General features: G+C 37.9%; 2 protein-coding genes across 2 annotated transcripts in view; both read right to left on the bottom strand.

The window, feature by feature from the left end:
- Window positions 1–22727, bottom strand: part of mical1 (microtubule associated monooxygenase, calponin and LIM domain containing 1) — a 508844-nt gene that overhangs the window by 411272 nt on the left and 74845 nt on the right. The gene's annotated exons all lie outside the window — the stretch shown is intronic.
- nfatc2a (nuclear factor of activated T cells 2a) overlaps window positions 1–22727 on the bottom strand; it is an 83311-nt gene that overhangs the window by 24208 nt on the left and 36376 nt on the right. The window contains exons 7-9 of the mRNA XM_003201225.7: window positions 12049–12104; window positions 11802–11934; window positions 8192–8920 (exon numbers count right to left, since the gene is read on the bottom strand). Of these exons, the coding sequence (XP_003201273.2) occupies window positions 8192–8920; window positions 11802–11934; window positions 12049–12104 (918 nt within the window). The remainder of the gene's footprint in view (window positions 1–8191; window positions 8921–11801; window positions 11935–12048; window positions 12105–22727) is intronic.

Here is a 22727-nt window from a genome sequence, read left to right as displayed (position 1 = left end):
TCTGAAACCAGCTCAAATATTCTGGAATAAAACGTGTTGCGGTCGTTGGTCATTTGAGACTCCTTTATAACAGCACTACCGCAAGATTCTCTCTTGCTTTTACAAAAAAAGCTATTTATATTTTATATCCCTAATTAATAGCCTGTTTAAGTTTTAGGGGGACTATGGCCTATTTTTTTCAGTGCACGCATTGACTGTTCCTTCAAATACACGGAAAATACATACTTGTCTTATTTGTGTTTAATTCGATAGAATGATAAATATTTTTCAGTAAATAACCTATTTATTTAATGTAAAATATGTTAGGCTTATATTTATTTATATAGGCTATTAAATATATTTTATTTATTTATTTAAACTAGCCTATATTAATTTAAATTACAATCTGTTTTTTACCATTCATTTTGGCTTTAAAGAATTATTAAACAGATTATTAATAACCAATCAAAGAACATTTTACTGAGCTCAGTGAAAATTTAGGTCAAATAGGCTATTTAATATGAGAGCAATAGGCTTGCCGACACTCCACAGCCATGTCACATGGAAAACTTCACCGCATATTCACAAGCGGGCGGCGAGTCCCCCATCCGCCTCCCGTCTGAATAGACCTTAATGCATCCTCATTTCTTCCGTGTGTAGATAAACACTATTTTATTTGCTTTCATCCTTGTAAGCCTATATTATTTCCCTTTTGCGACAGTTTCGCGGGGCCGAGGATAACAGCATGAGCCCGAAGTCACCATCAAATCATGTCCCACGCCGCGATTTGCATTGGTTTGAATTGTTATTCAAGATCAAAAGTAATGCAAAGCAGTAGGTTATTAAATAAGTTTTTAAAAAATCGGCCGAAAGGTTATAAAATATTGTTAAATATGGTTAAATATAATAATAATTTTTTTTAACATATAAACATAACAGTGCTACGCCCCCATGCGATAGTATCGTGTGATGTCAATCTCACAAGGGGACGATATGACGACGTGAAAATTTCGCATATCGCCCAGCTCTAGTCGTGGAAGTATAGTGATCACTCAGCACAAAATTATAAATCAGGATATAGGGTGTCTCTCCAAGCTCAGGGCCCTCCCCAAACTTTGCATGTCAAATCTTTATTCAGTCAATTGTCTAAAAGTGTTATGAAAAGTATTAAGATGTTTTCTTGCTACTGAGAAATGCAAAGCATGCACGCTCATAACAAAATAGATAGAGGTACAGTTTCTTTACAGAAAGCCGACCACAGAAACCCTGATACCCCCTTTCAAAGCCACCATCGAAATTCTGAGTGACAAATGCATATCTGCATGAGTCATATTACAACCGGTTGTGTGTGAAGGTCTTGCAGGACATCAAACAGTGAGATGTCAGTGGGTGGATCTCTACACCTTGACACCACTGCAAGCAGAAGCAACTGGGACTTTTTGCGGTCGTCATCCTTCCTGCTCTCAGTGACCCAGACTTTGCCTGCACCCCATCTCCTCTTGAGTAACAACTAGCATTACGTCTTAGTAAAACTGGTTTAACTAGCTTCGACTGGTATATAATGAGGCCACCCAACATCTTACAGTATTTAGCAGCATTTTCTAATAACCGGGCCCTTACACAGGTAACTTGGTAGATACCAGCCATGTGCTTTAGTCACTTTACCATTCCAGTTCGACACTGATTATGTTTACATGGACATCAGTAGTCTAATTATTTGCCTTTAGCTGTATACAGGGTATGATACAACTGTATACAGTTGATATTGATTGATATTGATATACAGGAATCAGAGACTGAAATTCAATACCTTTTAAGACCCATTTAAGACTCTTTGCATACATAATAAGACCTCATCACCACTTCAGGTTTCAACTAGTAGCATTGCTGACATTTTATCTTGCAGTATAAATACTAAATACTGATCCTAAACTAAAACTGTATTTATATACTGAATAAAAATGTTAATCGAGCAGGTGGCGCTTTTACAACAGCAGGGATAACAGTGTATACAAAAGATTACAAAGCAGCGCGATGTCAAATCTAGCAGGATTGTTTGATTTCATAATCTACACAGCATCCCAAAATTCAAAGATTCGGTTAAACTTTAACATACTGATACCGAATGTAATCATTTTTAAATACTTTTTAAGGGCCTTAAATTTCTCTAAATTTATTTATTAATTTTTAATACTTTTTAGGACCCCGCGGATGCCCTGGTATAAGACAATAATATGATTAAGATTTTTGAATGTTATTTTCATGATCTCGTTTTACACGTTATTCCACATAGATCGATTAACGTCATTGCGTCGTCACACAATCCATGTTTCCTCCGAAGTTTCATGTAATTTCGGGTGTTTCACTCTTATTTTTACAACTTTAACTTCAGCTCTGCACTTTCACTTTTGTTCAGTATCATTTCATTCATGCCCCTGTGACAAACTGAGGTACTGGATGCGAGTTTGAACTTCTGGATAAGTGTTGTTTTAATGGAGTTTGATTCCTGAATGCCAAATGGAAAGAAAAAAAACTTCCCTATATTGCGATGTGAGTGTCTGTGATCCTTTACTGGCGTGGAAGGTGCAGAGAATAATAGTAGTGTAACGGATCACATGTCTAATGATTCAGATCACATTATGGTTTTTAGTCACGGATCGGACCATTGTTCGGATCAGCAAAAAAGGGAGGAGACAAAAGTAATTTGATTTCCATTTGTTACAAAAACAGGACTGCTTTTGGTTTTAACAAACAGAACTTAGAACATGTAATTTTATTAAAAAATAAAATGTAAAAATAATCAGCTCATTAAAAATAGATTGTAAAATATTCAGTACTGTGAAAAATTCACGGCTACTACTACTGTTGCTGAAATCGCTAAATGTATAAATCTAACATTATAATTTGTACAACCAATATTTATTCATATTTTCAATAAATTATTTGGTTATTCACTCATAAAACTTTGTTTCATCGCTAGATAGATCATTTTTGAAGAATTATTCTGTGGCATAGTGTTGATGGCTGGTTGTCGCCACCTATTGGTCAAATAATGTAATTGCTGTCTACAACTTTCGTTTTTGACCACATGAAAGTGATTTTATTCTTTACCATAAACATCAGTGGTTTTATCTAAACTATATACTGTTATCTCAGTGCTTCTGTGTTATTTGACTGTTTACACCTTCATAACTAACTCAAAAGACTAAAGACAGAATCTCTTACTTGATTTTGGCGTGTTTCAAACACAGATTTGAATGCAGCGATTCGAAGGATTAATCAACATATGCAGATCCCCATCATTTATAATTTATGTTGCGTGGGTGTTGAAATCCTGATCTTTTAATGATTAATAGTGCAGCTTACACTGAATGCATTAATGCAGGCTAAACAAGCAATGACAGAAGACATCTTTAAGAAACCCACCACATCCCGAATAACCAACCTCAACTTCTTCCGTCATCTTTATATTTGACATACTGTTATCTCAGTGCTTCTGTGTTATTTGACTGTTTACAACTTCATAACTAACTCAAAAGACTAAAGACTGAATCTCTTTCTTGATTTTGGCGTGTTTCAAACACAGATCTGAATGCAGCGATTCGAAGGATTAATCCACATATGCAGATCACCATCATTTATAATTTATGTTGCGTGGGTGTTGAAATCCCGATCTTTTAATGATTAATAGCGCAGCTTACACTAAATGCGTTAATGCAGGCTAAACACAGCAATGACAGAAGACATCATTAAGAAACCCACCACATCCCGAATAACCAACCACAACTTCTTATTTGACAGGAAGGCCTACATGCTTTCATAAATATGATTTGAATGACGTGAGAGGCGATCACTCTGTGATTGTTACAAATTTAGAAATAATCTAAGAAAAAATGTATTAATCCGCGGGTCACATATGTTCCGATCAACCTCCGTTACATCCTTAGAGAATAGTGTAAAACAGCTGTGTGTGTATGCAATATCCTGTCGGAACATGCGGCGAAAAGTCCTACATGATGGTAATAGTTTGATTGCGATGTTTACATGTCTGTACTGCACTTTAATAATCCGACTTAAGTAGGAATACTCCATGTCTTAACTCCATTTCTGTTTAGTTTAATTATGACTTTAGTCGGATTAAAATCATCAAAAATCGCTGTTTACATGGTCGACTCTCAATAAGACTCGTCTTAATCGCATTAATATCGCGAGTATTGGTGTCAATGTAGGCGTACTCATTGTTGCAAGCACAATGTGTCCTGTGTAGCCAGAGGAGTTTACACATCTCAGCATTTTCTGTCTTGCTTTTAGGGCTCTAATGAGGAAATTCACTAGCACCTTTATGAGTTGACCAGAGTGGTGTTAAACTCTAGCGGGGCTAGCAGAAATTCTTGTCCATAAAAAAAAAGGAGCTAAAGGGATTCATTATAAAGATTTTTACAAACACATCAAAGGTCCTAGGTCCCGGGAATCTCGTAGTAACTCTCTATTAATGTGCCTACAGTTGCAGCGTTGCTGTTTACTCAGGGAAACCCTATTAGAGTATGCAGAAGAAATTCCACCTTTGGCTCTCGGTTTAGTTTGCTTCAGTTTTTCCATACAACATGTCCCTTTCCCTTTCCTGCAGACTCCCACCCATCACTATCTTGTTCAGATCAGGCTGCCTTTCTGGATAAGTGCAGCAGCTGCAAATAGGAGTTCTGTGCTCCAGATTGGCAAGAGTACGAGCAATGGAAAAAAAGCAAACCCTTTCACGGGTTCCCCCCACAGTATTGGGGGGCATAGGGCCAAGGGGAGGCCCAGGCCAAGTATAACAAACAAAAAGGCTTTCCCCAGCTCTCCCAGGCAGCCCATTCCACTGTTTGACAATGGGTTACCATGGTCCTTGTTTTGCAAATCATAACACTGTCAACATGTCCAAGAAATTCTGGAGCGGATTGGTTTTCTTTTCCTTATTTTATTTGCAAGGTCAAAAAAGCACCCATTTCCTTGTCAGATACACAGCGTAAGGAAACCCCTGCATGTGACATAATGAACCACAAGAGAAAATTGGACTCCCTGAATGCCCAAGCTGCCTTAAAAAAGTGACACTGGAATCTTTCGCCTTCCTTTGCCAGTATTGTGCCACATCGAGGTTTGGCCACTTTCAAAGTCATTACAACATGACTATGGATTTTTGACACAATTCAAAACAAAACTGTGTCTATATAATTCATTCTAGCTAATTCCAGTTTCACTCGGAGTAATGGAAAGTATATGCTCCAACACCAGGGGTAAAAATGAAATCTTTAATTCATATTTCACTGTAGACCTTCATTGAGTAGGTTTACATGGACACCAATAATCCAATTTTAATATGATTAAGTCAATACTCTGATTAATTTTTGATCAATTTAATCTGATTAAGGTCATAATCGAACTAAACAGAAACCAAATTAGGACATGTGGAGTATGGCGATTTTAGTTGCATTATTGAAGTGCAATGTAGACATGTAAACACTCCGATCAAACTATTATAGTCGTGTAGGATTTTCGCTGCATTTTGTGACAGGATATACCATACATAGATGTTTGAAACTATTCTCTGCACCTAAAGAGTCAGTAAAGGATCACAGACACCCGCATCTTGAAATGCAGAGTTTTTTTTTCCATACGGCATGCAGTGTCAAACTCCGTTAAAACAACACTCTTCCAGCAGCTCATACTCACATTCAATATCTCGTTTGTCACGGTGGGCATGCATGAAATGTTCCTGAATGAAAGTGAAAGAGCCAAACTGCAGTCAAAGTCGACAAATTAAAAATGAAACATCCAAAATTACATGAAACCACATGTTAAGAAAGACAATGAAATGGTCGTGACAGTTCACTCTTTCTGCTACTGTCTGAAAGCAGGTTCTTGGTGACATTTTAAGTGGTTCATTAGTATGTTGTCATCCAAAGAATGTGACAGCATTGCTGTTCACCACGCTTGAAACATTCCTACAGTCACATATTTTTGCGAATGATTTGAAAGCATGTGTCACTTCATATACACATGCCCTGACAGATACTTTTGAAAAGCATTTTCTAACTATCCCAACCAGTATGAGTATCACTATAAAAACATCTCTGTCTTCAACATATTGTTTATTATGAAATCCTACAGACTTCACTGCAAAAAAAAAACAAACAAAAAAACTCATTATACAGAGATACAATCTTATTTCTAGCCAAAAAGCTTTTTGATCTTGATTTAAGGACACAATACTATGCAAGATCAGCCTGTGAAAGATTATTCTAATACTCTTTTTTAAAGCTAGTTAGATTATTTACCAGCTTAGCTACAATCAGAGACCATTTAAGACCAGCCTTGTATCTTGAAGACATACTTTTAGCTGTAGTAACTTGTTTTAAGTTTTCCCATTAATAAAATGTTAAATTTTGTACTTGTTCTTTAGAGACAAAATGCATGCCGTTATATTTTGTATCAATAAGCTTCATTACTCTAAGAAGCAACTAGCATATAATATTGCATTGAAATATTGCATATAATATAGCATTAATATTGCATCTCATTTATAATAATACATTGTGGGTATTACGCCAACCTGATTTTAACAAGTAGGATTAAAATCCATGTTGATCCTGGAACAACATTCCAATCAGCCAATTAGAATTAAGGGATATGTTTACTGTTTATGTTAAGTTTAGGGTTATGGTTAGGTTTATGCACTTCTACAAGAACGTTAAGCAGTTATTATTAGGCTCTAATGTGGGGAATAATTTACAGTTATGGTTTAGGGGTAGGGAATAATTATAGATTACATTTTCGAACAAAAATTTTGTTTCAGGATCAACATAGATGTTAATCCAGGAACGCATCGTACTGGGCAAAATCATGATATAATTCATACAATAGTATTTAAATGATAGTTTAAATGCTTTGACTCATTTTAAGACCAATCTAATGACAATTCTTAATTTAAGAGGAATTCTCTTGTATAGTAACTCTAGTTTACATACCAAAATAAGAAAACCAAAATGCTATTAACAGGCTAGTTTTAAGATAATTCGACTAAACACACTTCTTGGAGTAAGTGGTATAATACTTATTTTAGGATAATTCTTTTGATTTACTAAAGCCTAGGTAAGTTTTCTTAGAGTGCTTTTATACTAGCACTTTTGGTCCGCACCCGGGTTCATTTGACGTCAGAGGACGGTACGTTTAGCTAGTGCGAATGTGTCTTCTGCACTTGGGTGCGCACCCATGAACCATACCAGAGTCCGCCTGAGGTGGTCTGGAGTACAGTTCACACAAACTCTGGTCTGGTTCACTTCCTGTATGAATGCAATCTTACCAAATAACAGACGTAAACCACCAACCGTACAACAAACTAATGTTTTCATAATGTTCATTCCTGTGTGTGTGTCTGTGTATCATGTACTGTACCCTGGTGACAAGCGGGACTGAACATTTATAATATTTTTGCGGCAGATGGACGCAAGTCATTTTCTGTGTCCAAAACCAAAAGATTCAGTAAAAGCAGAATGGCTGCGATGTGCGAACGTTTTTCCATTTTGGCACTTTGTTTTCGTGGCCAACACCTAGCAACAGCTATAAACAAAACAGCAGCTCGATGGTGCAAGTGTACCGAGGTTCAGAAGGAAAAAAGACAGTGTGAACACAAACCAACCTAGTAGGTGGCAAGGGGGGGCAATCGAATTTGGGTACGGTCTAGGCAATTGAACCAAGTGTGAACGCACCCATTGTATAGTATAATTTAAGTATAAGTATCTTACTACACTGGCAGTTTTAAAATCTTTCATTTATTGCATTTTTATATATACAGTTGAAGTCAGAATTACTAGCCCTCCAGTATATATTTTTTCTAGATTAATGAGGCAAGTTAGGGTAATTATGCAAGAGAGGATTCTTTATACCCAATCTAAAAAAAATTGCTTAAAGGAGCTAATAATATTGACCTAATTTTTTTTTTTTTATTAAATGTAAATTTTAAATGCTTTTATTCTAGCCGAAATAAAACATAAAATACTTTCTTCAGAAGAAAAATTTTAAAGGAAATACTGTGAAAAATTCCTTGCTTTGTTAAACATCATCTGGGAAATAATTCTAAGGAGGGTAAACAATTTTGACTTCAACTGCATATATATATATATATATATATATATTTTTTTTTTAATTTTAAGATGTAGCAACCTGGTCAACTCACCATCATCAAGATAGGCCTGATCCAGATTCTCCTGCTTGACCGTGACTCGTCCAGGTACATTGGCTCTCGGTTCTTCTGCGGAGGAACTTCTCTGGGGCTCAACTTGGGCAGACGGTGACCTGTCTTTGGCCACTCTCTGGAGGAAAGGCTGCTGCTGGATGACTGTGGGGTAATTCTGAGGGTGTTGGGCCGCTTGGGCTGGTGCTGGGGAACGGTTTGCCCCAGTGGGTTGAGGGCCATGCTGATTATAGCCCTCACAATAAATGATGTGCTGATGTTCAGGAGGTGGTGGTGCAGGGGGATCTCCTCCTCCTCGGAGCAGGTGATGATTGGTTGGAGAAAATTGGATGATTGAGGGATGCTGGTTGGTGGGATGTTGGCTTCCCAGATGAGAGGACTGGGCTGGGGAACCGGTGTGGACCAGAACTGATCGATGGGAGTCTGGTATCATTGTGGCTGCCGTCTGAGAGTAAATGGGACTGCTGGATGAGCTTTTTCCAGTACGGGAGTACATTATGGCAGGGCTCTGCTGTTGAAATCGGTGGTCCGGAGGAGAGACACCCAGGCGGGTCTGCTGACATGGGACAAGGCCAGGGACCAGGCTGTCTGGGGGGATCACCCCACGAGGGCTATAGTACGACTGGGGAGAAACTCCCAGCATCTGTGACAAGGAATAGCCCATTCGTCCAGATTCATATTCATCCACTGGCTCTGTCTTAATAGATGGTACTGAGGACGTACAATAAGAAAGTAATCATGACAGAGCTTTCGAAGAACATTTATCGATTCTGAATCTAGGCTAATAATTGATATCAGGGCAATGACAACATTTTCATTTGTCGTTATGCACACTTAAAACTTTAAAGGTACAGTATTAAATGTGGCCCTGGACTACAAAACCCATAAGAGTTGGTTTTGGGGGTCTTCAATAACAGGCTGATATGCATGCAAGGTAAAAAACACTTAAACTGTCTTAGAACAGTCACCAATCTCATTCCTGGAGGTCCAGTGCCCTGCAGGGTTTAGCTCCAACTTGCCTCAACACACCTGCCTGAGTGTTTCAAGTATACCTAGAAAGACCTTGATTAGCTTGTTAAGGTGTTTGATTAGGGTTGGAGCTAAAATCTGAAGGACACCGGACCTCCAGGAACAAGTTTGGTGATCCCTGCCTTTTAATAGGCGTTTAGTTTTACCTAACGACTCAACGACTAACGACCCAACGACTCCCATATAATGTTCAGCGATAATTTTTTTCCCAAAACACCTCCTTAGGGCAAAGCTAATCTGCAGTGATTGGTCTGATGATCTAGTCTGTTGCGATTGGTTGACTGTGTTCAGCGGAAGATAGAGAGAAATGCCCACCACGACAAGTAGCACACAGAGTATGTGAGAGCCCAATGCAGGAATGCAATAAAGCAATGCGGTCAAACACCAGAATATTACTCTACTCTTAAACCTAACCCCAAGTAATAACAACGACACACATTCAGTATAAATCCACACAGTGGCAAAAGTTTAACTATTTTGAAAATTGACCACGCCGCACGTGTGAGGAACAGCTGATGGTGGCCATAGCAAAGGCAAACAGCAGAGGATCACGAGTTCAGAAACGCATTTAAATCGGTAAAGGAAGAAGCACGCATCGTGCTTTCAACGTGGTTTTGGACGCAATATGTGAACAGTCCTATGAAGGTTTAACCTGAGACATACAGTACAGGCACTGATCTATAATAGACAAATGATTACAAGCCGCATGGGGTAATTACACCTTCTAACACACAATTAAACGCATATTGTGCAAACTACACAAAACGAGGCGACAATTTTAATTACACATACATGTTATGATCTGGAGAAAGAAGAAACCGGTCCATATGAACTGAAACAGTTACTGACAAAGTCCCTGTCAAAGTCCCATACATAATAGCCTCTGCTGCTTCTTTCTTTAATAGCAGCCGACAATTACCGTGTTGCAGCGTAGGTTATTGTATCAATCATCAGAAAATGACAGGAACAAACAGCACACTATACTGTGGTGTTGTTGTAACAGTGAACTTAAACTGTCAGTGATAGTCATCTTCACGTCATGATCAGTCCTGTAATCCCCCGTGGGTGCTCTGCTAGTGCCTAAAGGGAAAGCGCTTTCACATTTTACAGAATCTGGAACTACATATTTGGTGATGTACTGTAACGACGTTGACACGTTCATGCAAAAGATTCCGAACCCAACTTGATTCATACATTCGACTCGGAGTCGACTATTTCGTTAACGAATCAATAGTTTTAAACACTGTGCACTTTCAGATTTAGACCTCAGCTGGATGTTTTCATTCACTGGAAGCTCATTTTCAAAAACCCATAACAGGGGCTCTTTAATAAATAAGATTTCTTTTGATTTATGGTTTGTTAGGATAGGACAATATTTGACAGATATACAAAAATGTCAAAAATAAGCAATCTGGGGGTTTAAAAATAAATTAAATATTAAATCTAAATATTGAGAAAACCACCTGTAAAGTTGTCCAAATGGCATTTTTAGCAATGCATATTGATAATAAATAATAGGTTTTGATAGATTTACAGAAGGAAATTTACAACATGATTTTATTGTAGATGATCTTTACTTACTTTTCAAATAATTTTTGCCATAAAATAAAAATCAATAAGTTTGCTGATGTATTATTGGCTATTGCCAAAAATACACTTGTGACAAATGAGACCAGTGTTGTAGTCCAGGGTTACATATAATACCCCTATATCAGCCTTAGGGTGTGTTCACAATTAGCAGGTTCGATTAAAATAACCTCATTCATTCATTAATTTTCTTTTCGGCTTAGTTTCTTTATTACTATTTTCACCTATAGCGCATGTCTTTGGATTGTGGTGGAAACCAGAGCACTGGGAGGAAACCCACACCAACACAGGGAGAACATGCAAACTCCAGAAAGACATGCCAACTGACCCAGCCGAGGCTTGAACCAGTGACCTTTATGTTATGAAGCGACAGCTCTACCCATTGCGCCACCGTGCCACCCTAAAATAATCTATGGAGTTATTACTCTGTTAGTGTGCATGATTCATTAAGATAGGTGGGAGTCCTGCTATTCTAAGACCTTGTGCACGCCAAGTATATACACCAAGACCTGCATAATGATGGGTCTTGTTCTGCTTACAAACAAGCTCAACTCAACAGAAATATGAATTATGCAACATGGACCAATAATAAAAACAGCATGTGACAGTGTGCTCAAGCATAGCTGTTTTTTTTCTTTCATAAGAGCTATGTTACCTGTTACAATTCAGTAAAGGCATGTTTGTGCACAACCAAGGAATTTATGCTTTATATGGAGTCTTTAAGTCTTAAGCTGATAAAACTACAATCACATGTAGCACAAATGAGTGGATTTATCTCAGCATATAACATTGTTTAGGATGACCTGCAAGTTCCATTACAAAATATGCATTGACCAAAGCCATTTCAGGTTTAGGTTTGGTTTTAAATTTGTATCCTTTGCAGTTTGTGGTTTGGCGCAAAAGAACTGAACAATAATTGTGAACACATCCTTAGATGTACAGGAGCAAAAATATATAGAAAAACCGCTTTGCGTACCTGGTAGAGGTGTGTAGGTGAAATGCTGAGGTTGACTGCGCTTCCGTTTCCCATTTATTACATAGAAATTGACCTTGACAGCATGGCAAATGGACGGATCTCTATATGGAGGAACCTCAATGAACAGCATGCTCTGTGAATGAGATAATTGTTTATTTGCAGCATCTACAGTCACTTTTCAGGAGGAGAACTAAATATAGACCTTCAGGAAGTGCAAGCGTTGGCATAACGCATGCTTTATACTTACTGCTTGACTTTTGTCTTTGTCAACTGTTGCTTCCAGTTCCCAAATTTGCTGTCCATCTGGAAACAGAAAGAGAGAAAAGTTGAATACACATAATTAAAGTAATGCATATTCCAAAGCTCTCATTATTCATCAGTAAATGACTGATCTACTGCTTCTCAATGGTAAGTGCACATGAACTGGAAGCTGCGACCATTTTTTTTCCCATATTGTGATTCAGTTCCCAGAGAAACGGAGTATTAAATGAGAAAACAGTGGTCTTTTCTACGGCAAGCTGATTGGATGTAGTAAATCTTTCATTTAGAAAGATCGGACAAAAATGTTTTGGGGAGAGTTATTACCACCTAACAGACTCCTCCTGCTCACCATTTCTGTTTGTTGTAAAACTGACAGCTGGAGGGGCGTGGTTAAGTTTGTCAGCCACGCCCACTACCTCGGACAGACCTAACCTGTTTCTCAATGTGCGTTTTTCAGCAATCTTGCGCCCTTGTGTTCTCGTGTAATATCATCATCAACTGCCAAAGTTCAGTTCCAATACTCAAAAGTGCAAGAATGGAGGATGCGTGAAATTTACCGGATGTGTTCTTGATATAGAGGACGCATGGATGCAGACTTGAGCACCAAACACCGAAAAGTTCAGAGATATAACTTAAAAAAAGTTTTTGAAAAGGGGAAAAACAATAAATTGTTGTATGAACGCTTTAATGTTTAAATTATTTTCCATTAAAAATGCATAAAGGTCATGTGATCATCAGGAAGAACGCAACATCTCAATTCTCAGAGGACACACTCTCTGTTCTCGTGATCTCCTGAGTTCGTTTTTCCGAGGAGACTTGGCAAGACCGGTCTTCACAAGAACACAAGTCCGTTCTCTGCGTTCTTGGAATTGAGAAACAGCCCTAATCTGACAATTAAACTGAAAACAAACAGGAAATGCATTTTCAGATTTCAATTAAAGGTTCAGGACACAGTGGAGAACTTTTTTTTTTTATATTAACAGATTTGTGTGTGTTGAACATCAGTTAAGACAATGTTAGCACCTGTCAGCTTTAATTGTGGGGAAAACTGGATAATTTTGAGCTTTTGTCAGCTAATTTCAGCTACAGGGTTTAAAATGATTTTTGGGGCGGGATCAAAATCGGCGACGTAGCGCAGTACTGCAAGTGCAATGATGACGCGTCGGTTTCTCATTATTATTCATAGCGGAGTTTCTTATCCTATGAGAAGAGCCGGCTGCTTAATTAATCATGAGACCTGCCAGACCTGCCAGAGTCAAGCCCGAGCTGTGAGACACGGAAATCACGGCACACAGAATTTAGCTGTTCATGAAGGCTCATATGTGTTTGTTTCCATGATCCATGGGGTTTGTTGCATGTTTTCCCCCGCGATCTTGTCAGGGCCGATCATACAGCAAAGCTGTGTGTGTGCTGCTAGCATTTTTGTCGGGAGAGCAGCACGAGAATTAGAGAATGGCGGACGCTGTCTTTTATCAGGAGTTCGTTCACATTCAGACACATCGCCGTGCTGCTGTGTTTGCCTAAATCCTCCAGATTACCAGCAGGGCTAATGGTTAAAATAGACAGGTCAGGAGACAGGTCAGACTCTACTACCGGAGAGTCTGCTGGATACGGGGATTGAGGGAGAAGTCCTCATTTATAGGGTTTACATAAACACACTTATCTTTATAATGATATAAATTGTGGTTATGTGTATATGAAATTACGAATAACAAATGTAGCAGGGCATTAAATCACTGTTCATTTCTTTGCATTTTAACTTTGTAAACTATAAACTCATGCTTCTCCTCACGGTTTGTCTCATTTTGTGAACTGACAACAATAGTTGTTCGCTCACGTTCTCTCCTGCTGGCTATGCCCACTCCTGCCCGTTGCTCGTGGAGCTCCACACCCATTAATCATGCATCTTTTGAAAAAATTCCGAAGTAGACTTTAACCGAAAGTGTGTGTGGGGGGGGTGTCATGGCCCTTTAAAGATTACAATGACAATTAATTTATTTCTTAATGACATTAAAGTCATGAGAGAAAAAAAAATTGTATTGTGTTCAATATTTGTTTTCCATATAGAAACACAGGAAAACATTAATGTAATGTCCTAAAAAAATATGACTTGAAAGCCACGTATTTCATGAGTTTATATTTCAAATTGGATTAAGATAGCATGCAAAATGAGATTACTGTGAAGTTTTCCGAGGCTATGTCGATGTCCTTCTCTCCCTCACCGTCAGATGCACTTTCTCAAAAATGATCTTTCCAAGCTAAAACAGCAACAGTTGCTGAATGATTTGGTCTAATATCTTTGGAAAGAAGACACTCTGGGCTTTGTTATCCATCATTTAGAGTTTATAATGCTCAAAATGAAAAATAAAAGTTATTGATGCTTAAGTAATGTCAAAAAATTGCACCTCACTAAACATGTTATTATTTCATTAAAAAATATGTTAAATTTGTACAGGAGCAACACAGAAAAGCAATAGATCAAAAGCTACACATCTCCTGAGTATATGTTTTGAATTTGATGCCAATATCATGCAAAATGACATTTCTGGAATTATTTTCTGAGACAATGTCTTGTGATTTTCTCCCTCTCCTTGTTTGTGAAGCAGTCTGATGACCACACGTACTGAAGGTTTCACATACCACATTCATTTTTAAATTGTAAAATAATAAGCAGAAACGTATGGTATGAATGATTTATTTGAGCACAAGTAGTGCATTTTGTGAAATAAGTCCAGTGCTTATGCAACAATTATTTTTATTATTATTATTATTTGAGATCAAAGTTGCATCATGCTTGTGAGTAAAGTCAAAGTTCTTCCTTTAGCTGTTTGGGGAAATACAGGATTGGCCAAGCAGCTTTGTGATTGCATTGATTTGACCTTTCTCGCTGGTACACAATGCTTCATAATGACTCAACTCTGTTTTGACAGCTAAAGTGGGTGACGAGTTGTGGGTTTGTCTGTCATATGCATAGATCATAGGGCAGTTAAATAATTCCTCGCCTACAGACTGGTTCCCATACCATAGAGGTTGCATGCGGCACAAGTCATGCTACATTTGTACCACACGCTCACTTCCTCATATATCACTGCTGATGTCAAGACAGTCAAAACACAATACGGGCTGAAATCGTCGAAAGAAAAAGTGCTCAAATTCATGCCAACCATCGAGGACAACACATGCACTAAATACACAAATACACTTCATTAAACATGTACACATAGACATCACCTAAATGCTATGAAATTGAAGGATAGCTATGTCTCTATATAATAACGTATATTTGATCATAACTTATTTTGACTGTAATAGAACAATGTGCACCTTTTGTTAAGCTGCTTTGAAACTAAGGCCCAATTCTATTTTTGTACCCCTACCTCTTCCCCTTGGCCCTTAAAACCGAGTGTGAAGGGGAAGGGCTTCAAATTTACCCCTAAGAAATGGTACAGCACTTCAGCACCTGCACACGTCATCATATGTCATTGTGAGCTCTTGCTTCACATGAGATCAGACGATGGCGACTGCTGTAATTGTTCTAGTACTACTATCTGTTTTTAGCCTTATTTCAATCATTCATACATACATTAATTTTCCTTCGGCTTAGTCCCTTATTTATCAGGGGGTCACCACAGTGGAGAGAACCACCAAATATTTCAGCATATACTGGGTAACACATACACTAACATTTACACACACACACGCACTCATACACAACAGGCAATTTTGTTTACCCAATTCACTTATAGCGCATGTCTTTGGACTGTGAGGGAAACCAGAGCACCTGGAGAAAACCTATGCCAACACAGGGAGAACATCTAAACACAGAAATGCTAACTGCCCCAGCCGGGACTCGAACCGGCAACCTTCTTGATGTGAGGTGACAGTGCTAACCATATAAAAATATAAACAGGGGGGCTAATAATTCTGACTACAACTGTATAAGCTGCTTGCATAGTGATGTACACTTGGCGTTATCTGACTTTAACATATTATTCAAACTGAAAACCCCCCACAAATATGCCAACATTTCTCCAGTGCGCCCAAAATCTCAGTGGGTTAAACCAAATGATTATGAATTGTGCATCTCTAAAACCAGAGTTACATAACAGTTCACGTTGCAGTCATTCATACACAAATTCAAAAACCATAGTGATACAAATAAACAGCATGTAGCAGAAAATATCTTTAAACCAAAGCAGAAAGTAGAATTCCTACTGAATTAGTCATTAAACCAGGAACGATTTAGCTCCGTATCGCAGCAGCATGTGGGAAACCCCTCGTTGGGCTGCAAACGAGAGACGTGCGGCTCAAATGAGTCAGCATTGTGGAGGGGGATTCCATACGCAGAGGACAACATATTAAAACTTGCTTTATGATCAAACTGCTCCGCTTTCACCCTCGACAGGTGATGAGAGCTTCTTCCTTGGCCGTTCTGTTTGTTTGCAGTTTGTTCCAAAGCTCCTTGTTCAGGATGCCTTTTTTCTTTTTTCTTGTAATTAGCCAAAGAAACGTTGAGAGTGGAAGCCCAGCTCGGCATGAGGAGCAAAATCAACAAGAGCCAGCAAATCTGAGCCAAAGACAGCTGTCTCCCATTTTAGAGGGATTTCACAGTCTTGAATGCCCAGAACGCTCTGTCAGGAGGAGAAACCCTCCATAGCTAAAACAAAACTTGCTTCTATTCTTCTGTTTTTAGCTTTTATAGCAGCAATGCAATTGGCAGTTGCATACAAAGGGCTCAAACAATGTGCATTATTAAATTAAAGTAAATAACTTCAAAATATAATTGTTGTTATTTTTCTTCTTCTTTTACTTCTACTAAGACTACTACTACTAAAGCTTCATTCACACTACAAGCGACTCGCAGTGGCAAAGCGACCGTTCATTTCAACAGAGAGCAAGCGACTTCCAGCAACCTCCGTATACGCGAGTGACAGCGACCGTGTCGAGCAGCGTGGACAGTGTGGGCGTGTCGAGCGACGCGACAAAGTTGAGAATCCTTCAACTTTATGCAAATGAAGAGTGACTTTCTTGAGTAAAATCGAATTGGAGCACCAGTAGAGCTCGCTCAGAGACTGGTTGTCCCTGCTGTAGACCTACACAAAGCTGCGTTTGCACTTCTTCTACTACTACTACTACTACTACTACTACTTCTACTACTACTACTTCTACTACTAATACTTTTACTTCTACTACTACTACTTCTACTACTACTAATACTACTACTACTTCTACTACTACTATTACTATTACTACTTATACTACTACTAATACTACTACTACTACTAATACTACTACTACTTCTACCACTACTACTACTACTATTACTATTACTACTTCTACTACTACCACTACTTCTACTTCTAATTCTACTACTACTATTATTACTACTACTACTTCTAATACTTCTACTACTACTAATACTAATACTACTACTACTTCTACCACTACTACTACTACTATTACTACTTCTACTACTACCACTACTTCTACTTCTAATTCTACTACTACTATTATTACTACTACTACTTCTACTACTACTACTACTACTACTACTATTACTACTACTACTTCCACTACTTCTACTTCTAATTCTACTACTACTATTATTACTACTACTACTACTACTACTACTTCTACTACTACCACTACTTCTAATTCTACTACTACTATTACTACTACTACTACTGCTACTACAACTAATAATAATAATTATTAGTTGTTGTTACTGCCATAGTAGGAGTAATAACACCAGCAACAATAATACAACCAAAAATGCAAATACATCAATAATAAAACAAGCCCAAATCAGAAAAAGTTGGGCCAGTATGGAAAACGCAAATAAAAAAGTAGTAATTTCTAAAATTTACTTTGACTTATATTTCATTGCAAACAATGCAACAAACATTATTCAACGTGTTCACACTTAGATATTCCTTGGTAATATTAGCAGGTTTGGCATGCTGCGCCGGGAGAGAACCCTGAGCTTGGAGATAACTGAGCCCAGGGCGATCAGGTAGTTCTTGAGAGCTCCCTCTGGTAAAGGAGGAAAAGGGGGAGATGGGGTTGACGGGAATTTTCAAAAAAACGAAGATAAGGGAGTAATGCTAGATGGGTTATTTATAGTGAGTTTGGATTATTGCGATTGGCTTATTAATGATTACAGGTGAGAGACTAGTCGCAATCAATCATTTCATGTGCTCCTCTCAATATTAGTTTGTGAAACTTCATTTAATGTGTTCCTCTTGATTTTCATTGTTTTTCCCGCCAAAACAAACACATAATCCAATTTTGGTTCTTGCTACACATTATTAAAAAAAGTTTTTACAGGAGCAGTTTAGGGCTAGTAACCAGGTAAATTGGTTAAATAATGACAATGTCAACGTGATTGTAATTATGATTAGGTACAAAAGGTCTAGTCCTTTAGGAGCAAAGATGGGTCGAGGATTCCAGTTTGCCAATAAATATGTGAGAAAATTATTGAAATGTTTAAAAACAATATTCCTTAAAGAAATATAGGAAGACATTTGGATATTTTACCTTCAACAGTGCATAACATCATTAAAAGATTCAAGAAATATGGAGAAATGTCAGTACATAAAAGATATGCTGCCTTCTTTTCCATGAACGGCCATACATATTTCAACAAGACAGTGCAAAACCCCATTCTGCACACATTACAAAGTCTGGCTGCGGAGAAAGAGGATACAGGTACTTGACTAGCCTGTTTGCAGTCCTGACCTGTCTCCAATAGAGAATGTGTGGCACATTTTGAGGTGCAAAATGTGACAACAAAAACCCTGGTACTGCTGCCCACCTTAAGACTTGTTTACAAGAAGAATGAGACAATATGACATCTGAAACACTTCATCACTTAAGTCCCTTAACGTCTTTTAAGTGTTGCGAAATGGAATGGCAACATTACAAAGTGGTAAATGCTTCACTGTTTCAACTTTAAGATGTGTTGCAAGAACCAAAATTGCAATACGTGTTTATTAAAAATAAAACAATAAAAACATGAGGAACACATTGAATAATGTTTGTTGTATTATCTGCAATAAAATACAAGTCAAAGTAAATTTAGAAATCACTACTTTCTTTTTTTATTTGCGTCCATACTGTCCCAACTGTTCTGATTTAAGGTTGTAATAAATAATACCATTACGAAGAAAGCTAAATACTTTTACAGAAAACCACACTGCTTTTCCATTAGTCAGCTAAGCATAAACAGATGGGGTATCTTGAGAAGTGTACTCATTTACTAATTATTAATTTACCTTTAACATTAAAAACACAATCTATAAATTCAGTTTTTGCGAGCATTAATGCCTAGAAAGGAAGGGAGCTGGAGAAAATAAATCTACATCTTAAGGTTACCTAAAGAGCGCTCAATGAGTCACAGCTCCTTTCTGATAGACTAAACACATTATCCTCAACCAGCCGCGTACACCTAATAGATCAATAAACAAAATATTGCATTCTACCAAAAACAAACAAAACCTAGACGACATCAATAAAACAGAATGTAAACAGCGGCAGGGAAGCAAATGTGAAGACAAAGGGTGAAAAAAGAAACAAAAAACAAAAGAGCGACGGGAACTTTGAAGGTTGAACAAGCACTTTCTAATCAAACAGCTGTGACTGGATTTTATTTGCAAGCAAAACTGTCGGCTGCCACCTGTCCGAAACGAAAAGCGGCGTCAATAAGAGCAAGTAGTCAAAGCACACACACACAAACGCATACACACACACACACACACACTCCATCTGCCGTTTAACATGCATGAAAGAGCACAGTGTGTGGGAGTGCCATAACAAAGACACCTGCAAGCTAAAGGCTCTGCCACCAACACCACAACAACCTCTAAAACACATATTCGATACACTAAACACACTGTGGTAAGTCTACAGTAAGTCTGCTGACTTTCTATTCTGTAAAGGAGAACTCTCATAGAGTTGAACGGTTGAGTTTTACCATTTTGGTGTCAATTCAGCCAATCTCCGGGTCTGAAGGGAGAACTATTAGCTTAGCAGGAATCTCTGAATCATTGACCGGAGTTTAGATACTTTTCTTATATAAATCTTGACTCCTCTGTAGTTAGAATGTGTACATACGGAACTTTGCTGCCTTATACCATGGCTGCAGTGGGTGCAATGATATTACGTAGCACCTGAAAATCAGCTAACTTAGGTTTAACTAAAGCCCTGCTCACACAGTGAGATTTCAGCCACGATTTTGTCATCAACAAATTTGGGAAATCCTAAAAGATTTCTGAAATCCTAGGCTAAAATCTGTGGTCAATGATGTTTGACATGTTCACAAACAGCCGTAATGCCCGTTGCGATCAGATTTAGCCTAGATGAAGTTCTGCCATTGTCAGAAGATCAGACCATACCTCCCAACACTCCGGTTTTTCTCAGGAGTCTCCCGTAGTTCAGAGCCATCTCCCCTATTGTTCTGTCTCCCAGAAAACTCCCGGAATTTCAAATTTCAAAATTCACCCTCGAACGTGTTCGTGAGGTAACGTTTCTTCTTCTATTGGCTGTTACTTGTGGATCCAGACACAAGCGTGCCTGTGGTGTGAGTTTTCTTCACCGCGTCTATTACGGATAACCTGTGATAACCGCGTATTATGCGCATATAAACTGTAACCGTGGCTGTTTATCCTGCGTCACTTATCGGTGACGCGCGCTTTCATTTTTAGAGCCATGCACAGCTCTTTCTGTTGAGCGGGTGAAGACAATGACCAATCATAGGGGAGTAAGACCTCGCTTGATAGCACTTAAAAAGCAAGCGGGATAAGATTTGACCTAATAATAATTAATAATAATAATTAATATTTTATTTAAGTTTATTTGCTATAAATGCTCATGCTGTCTTCTGTGCATATATTGAAGTTTTGTCTAAAACGTTCAAAAAGACTTTCTTGAGCAGATAAAATTAAAGGTACAGTTTATATATCTGCTTGTATTAAAGGACAAATTGTACTACAAATAATAAATAAATATAAATACATTTATAGAGTTTAATAAAAAAAAATTCTTGTGGTGGGAAAAAAAAAAAAAAAAAATCGGATTATGTATGGAAAGCATTGCCAGTGCACAGAGATGCACCAAGTTATCGAATTAAACTGAATCGATGGCATGATAATCGTAGCCTAACTGAACCGTGAGACCAGTGTAGGTTCACACCCCTACTTACACATGCTTTTTCTGAATATATGTGAAAAACTCTGGTCAGATTTTATTTTAGAGAGCAGGCGTGAGGTTCAGCTGTTCATTTTCTGTCTGATTTAGGCTCAAACTGATACAGCTAACAGCTACTCTGACTGATAGTATTTACACAGCAGAGGCAAAACGCGTGCTGTGAGGCGTGGCGCTTCCTGGTGATGTGCAGCCGATCCATGAATCACAGCACATTATGTTAGCTGATCAATCAAAGCCTCTTGAGGGTAGGCCTTCAGAGGAATTAGGAAATATGACAGTCGTTTTCATGTTAGCAGAGTAGCTTAATATAATTAAAGTAAGATATATAAAAAAAAATAACATGATTTTCTACAAATGAAGCATGAGCACACAATGCTTTGCATCTTATAAACACAACCAAGCCCTTAAAATACACTCTGCATCACCCCTTCAACTTCCGTTTCATGACCAATAAAAGATTCACAATAAAACCATGAATATAATTAGCCATTTTTCTGTTCCTGGCTGGAATAAACTGCAGAACAGGGAAATTATTCACATATTAACAGTTTGTGGAGATATTGTAGTTAGAAAATGTATGTTATCCTTCTGATTGAGCAAAACAGCGTACATAGCATACTGTTTGCCTCAAAACTAAAATACATGCTCTCAAAACCAACAACAACAACAACTGTCATTTAGAATTCATGCGACCTTTAAAGTAGACAAGAAAAAACTAATAATAAAATAATACAAGACAAACAGGTAAATCAATCTGATAATGACAGTGTAATTGGAACCTGTCTGCGTGGATCTTGCCGCTGCACTGTTTGTACATAAAGCTGGCTCTGTATTCAGATCAGAAATCTAAAACTCCATGCAAATGCGAGTGAAACAGATTAGAAAAGGTCACAATTCAAATGAAAGCATAATAGCCTTTTGCAGTCCGCTGCCATTCATAAAGATCAGGGATGATGAGTCTGCAGCTGTTCAGTTTAAGTACTTTGTACTGCTCATTTCAGATAAAACAATGCCTCATGAATATGGAAACTGAATGAGAAAACAGACATTTCACATTATGATTAATATGCATAATATTCCAGACAACACTACATATTGTCACTGAACACAAAGACCAGACGCAAAATAAGCGCAACCTGCATGATGAAACAACAACAAAGAAAGGACAGTGACGCTTTGCCTCTTATCTCTGAAATGATGCAAATTGTTGATGGGCAAATTGTCAGCGTTGTGTGCCTCTCGGTGTGAGTCACATAAAACAAACAATGAGCACAAAAACAAGTGTCATGAAAGCAACAAAACTGTGAAACCTGACACAAAAGTAGGCTTTTATGCTAGTTTAAAGCACTCTAGTTTTTTTAAGGTCTCCTTCAATTGGTGTACATCCCCCAAGGTTAAAAAACATTTTAATTATTGTTTTAATATTTATTGCAGCATTAGCTCTTTTCCAACCCATAATCA

The sequence above is a fragment of the Danio rerio genome, chromosome 23, assembly GCF_049306965.1.
Source record: "Danio rerio strain Tuebingen ecotype United States chromosome 23, GRCz12tu, whole genome shotgun sequence".
NCBI lineage: Eukaryota > Metazoa > Chordata > Actinopteri > Cypriniformes > Danionidae > Danio > Danio rerio.
This window is presented reverse-complemented; position numbering and strand designations above follow the sequence as displayed.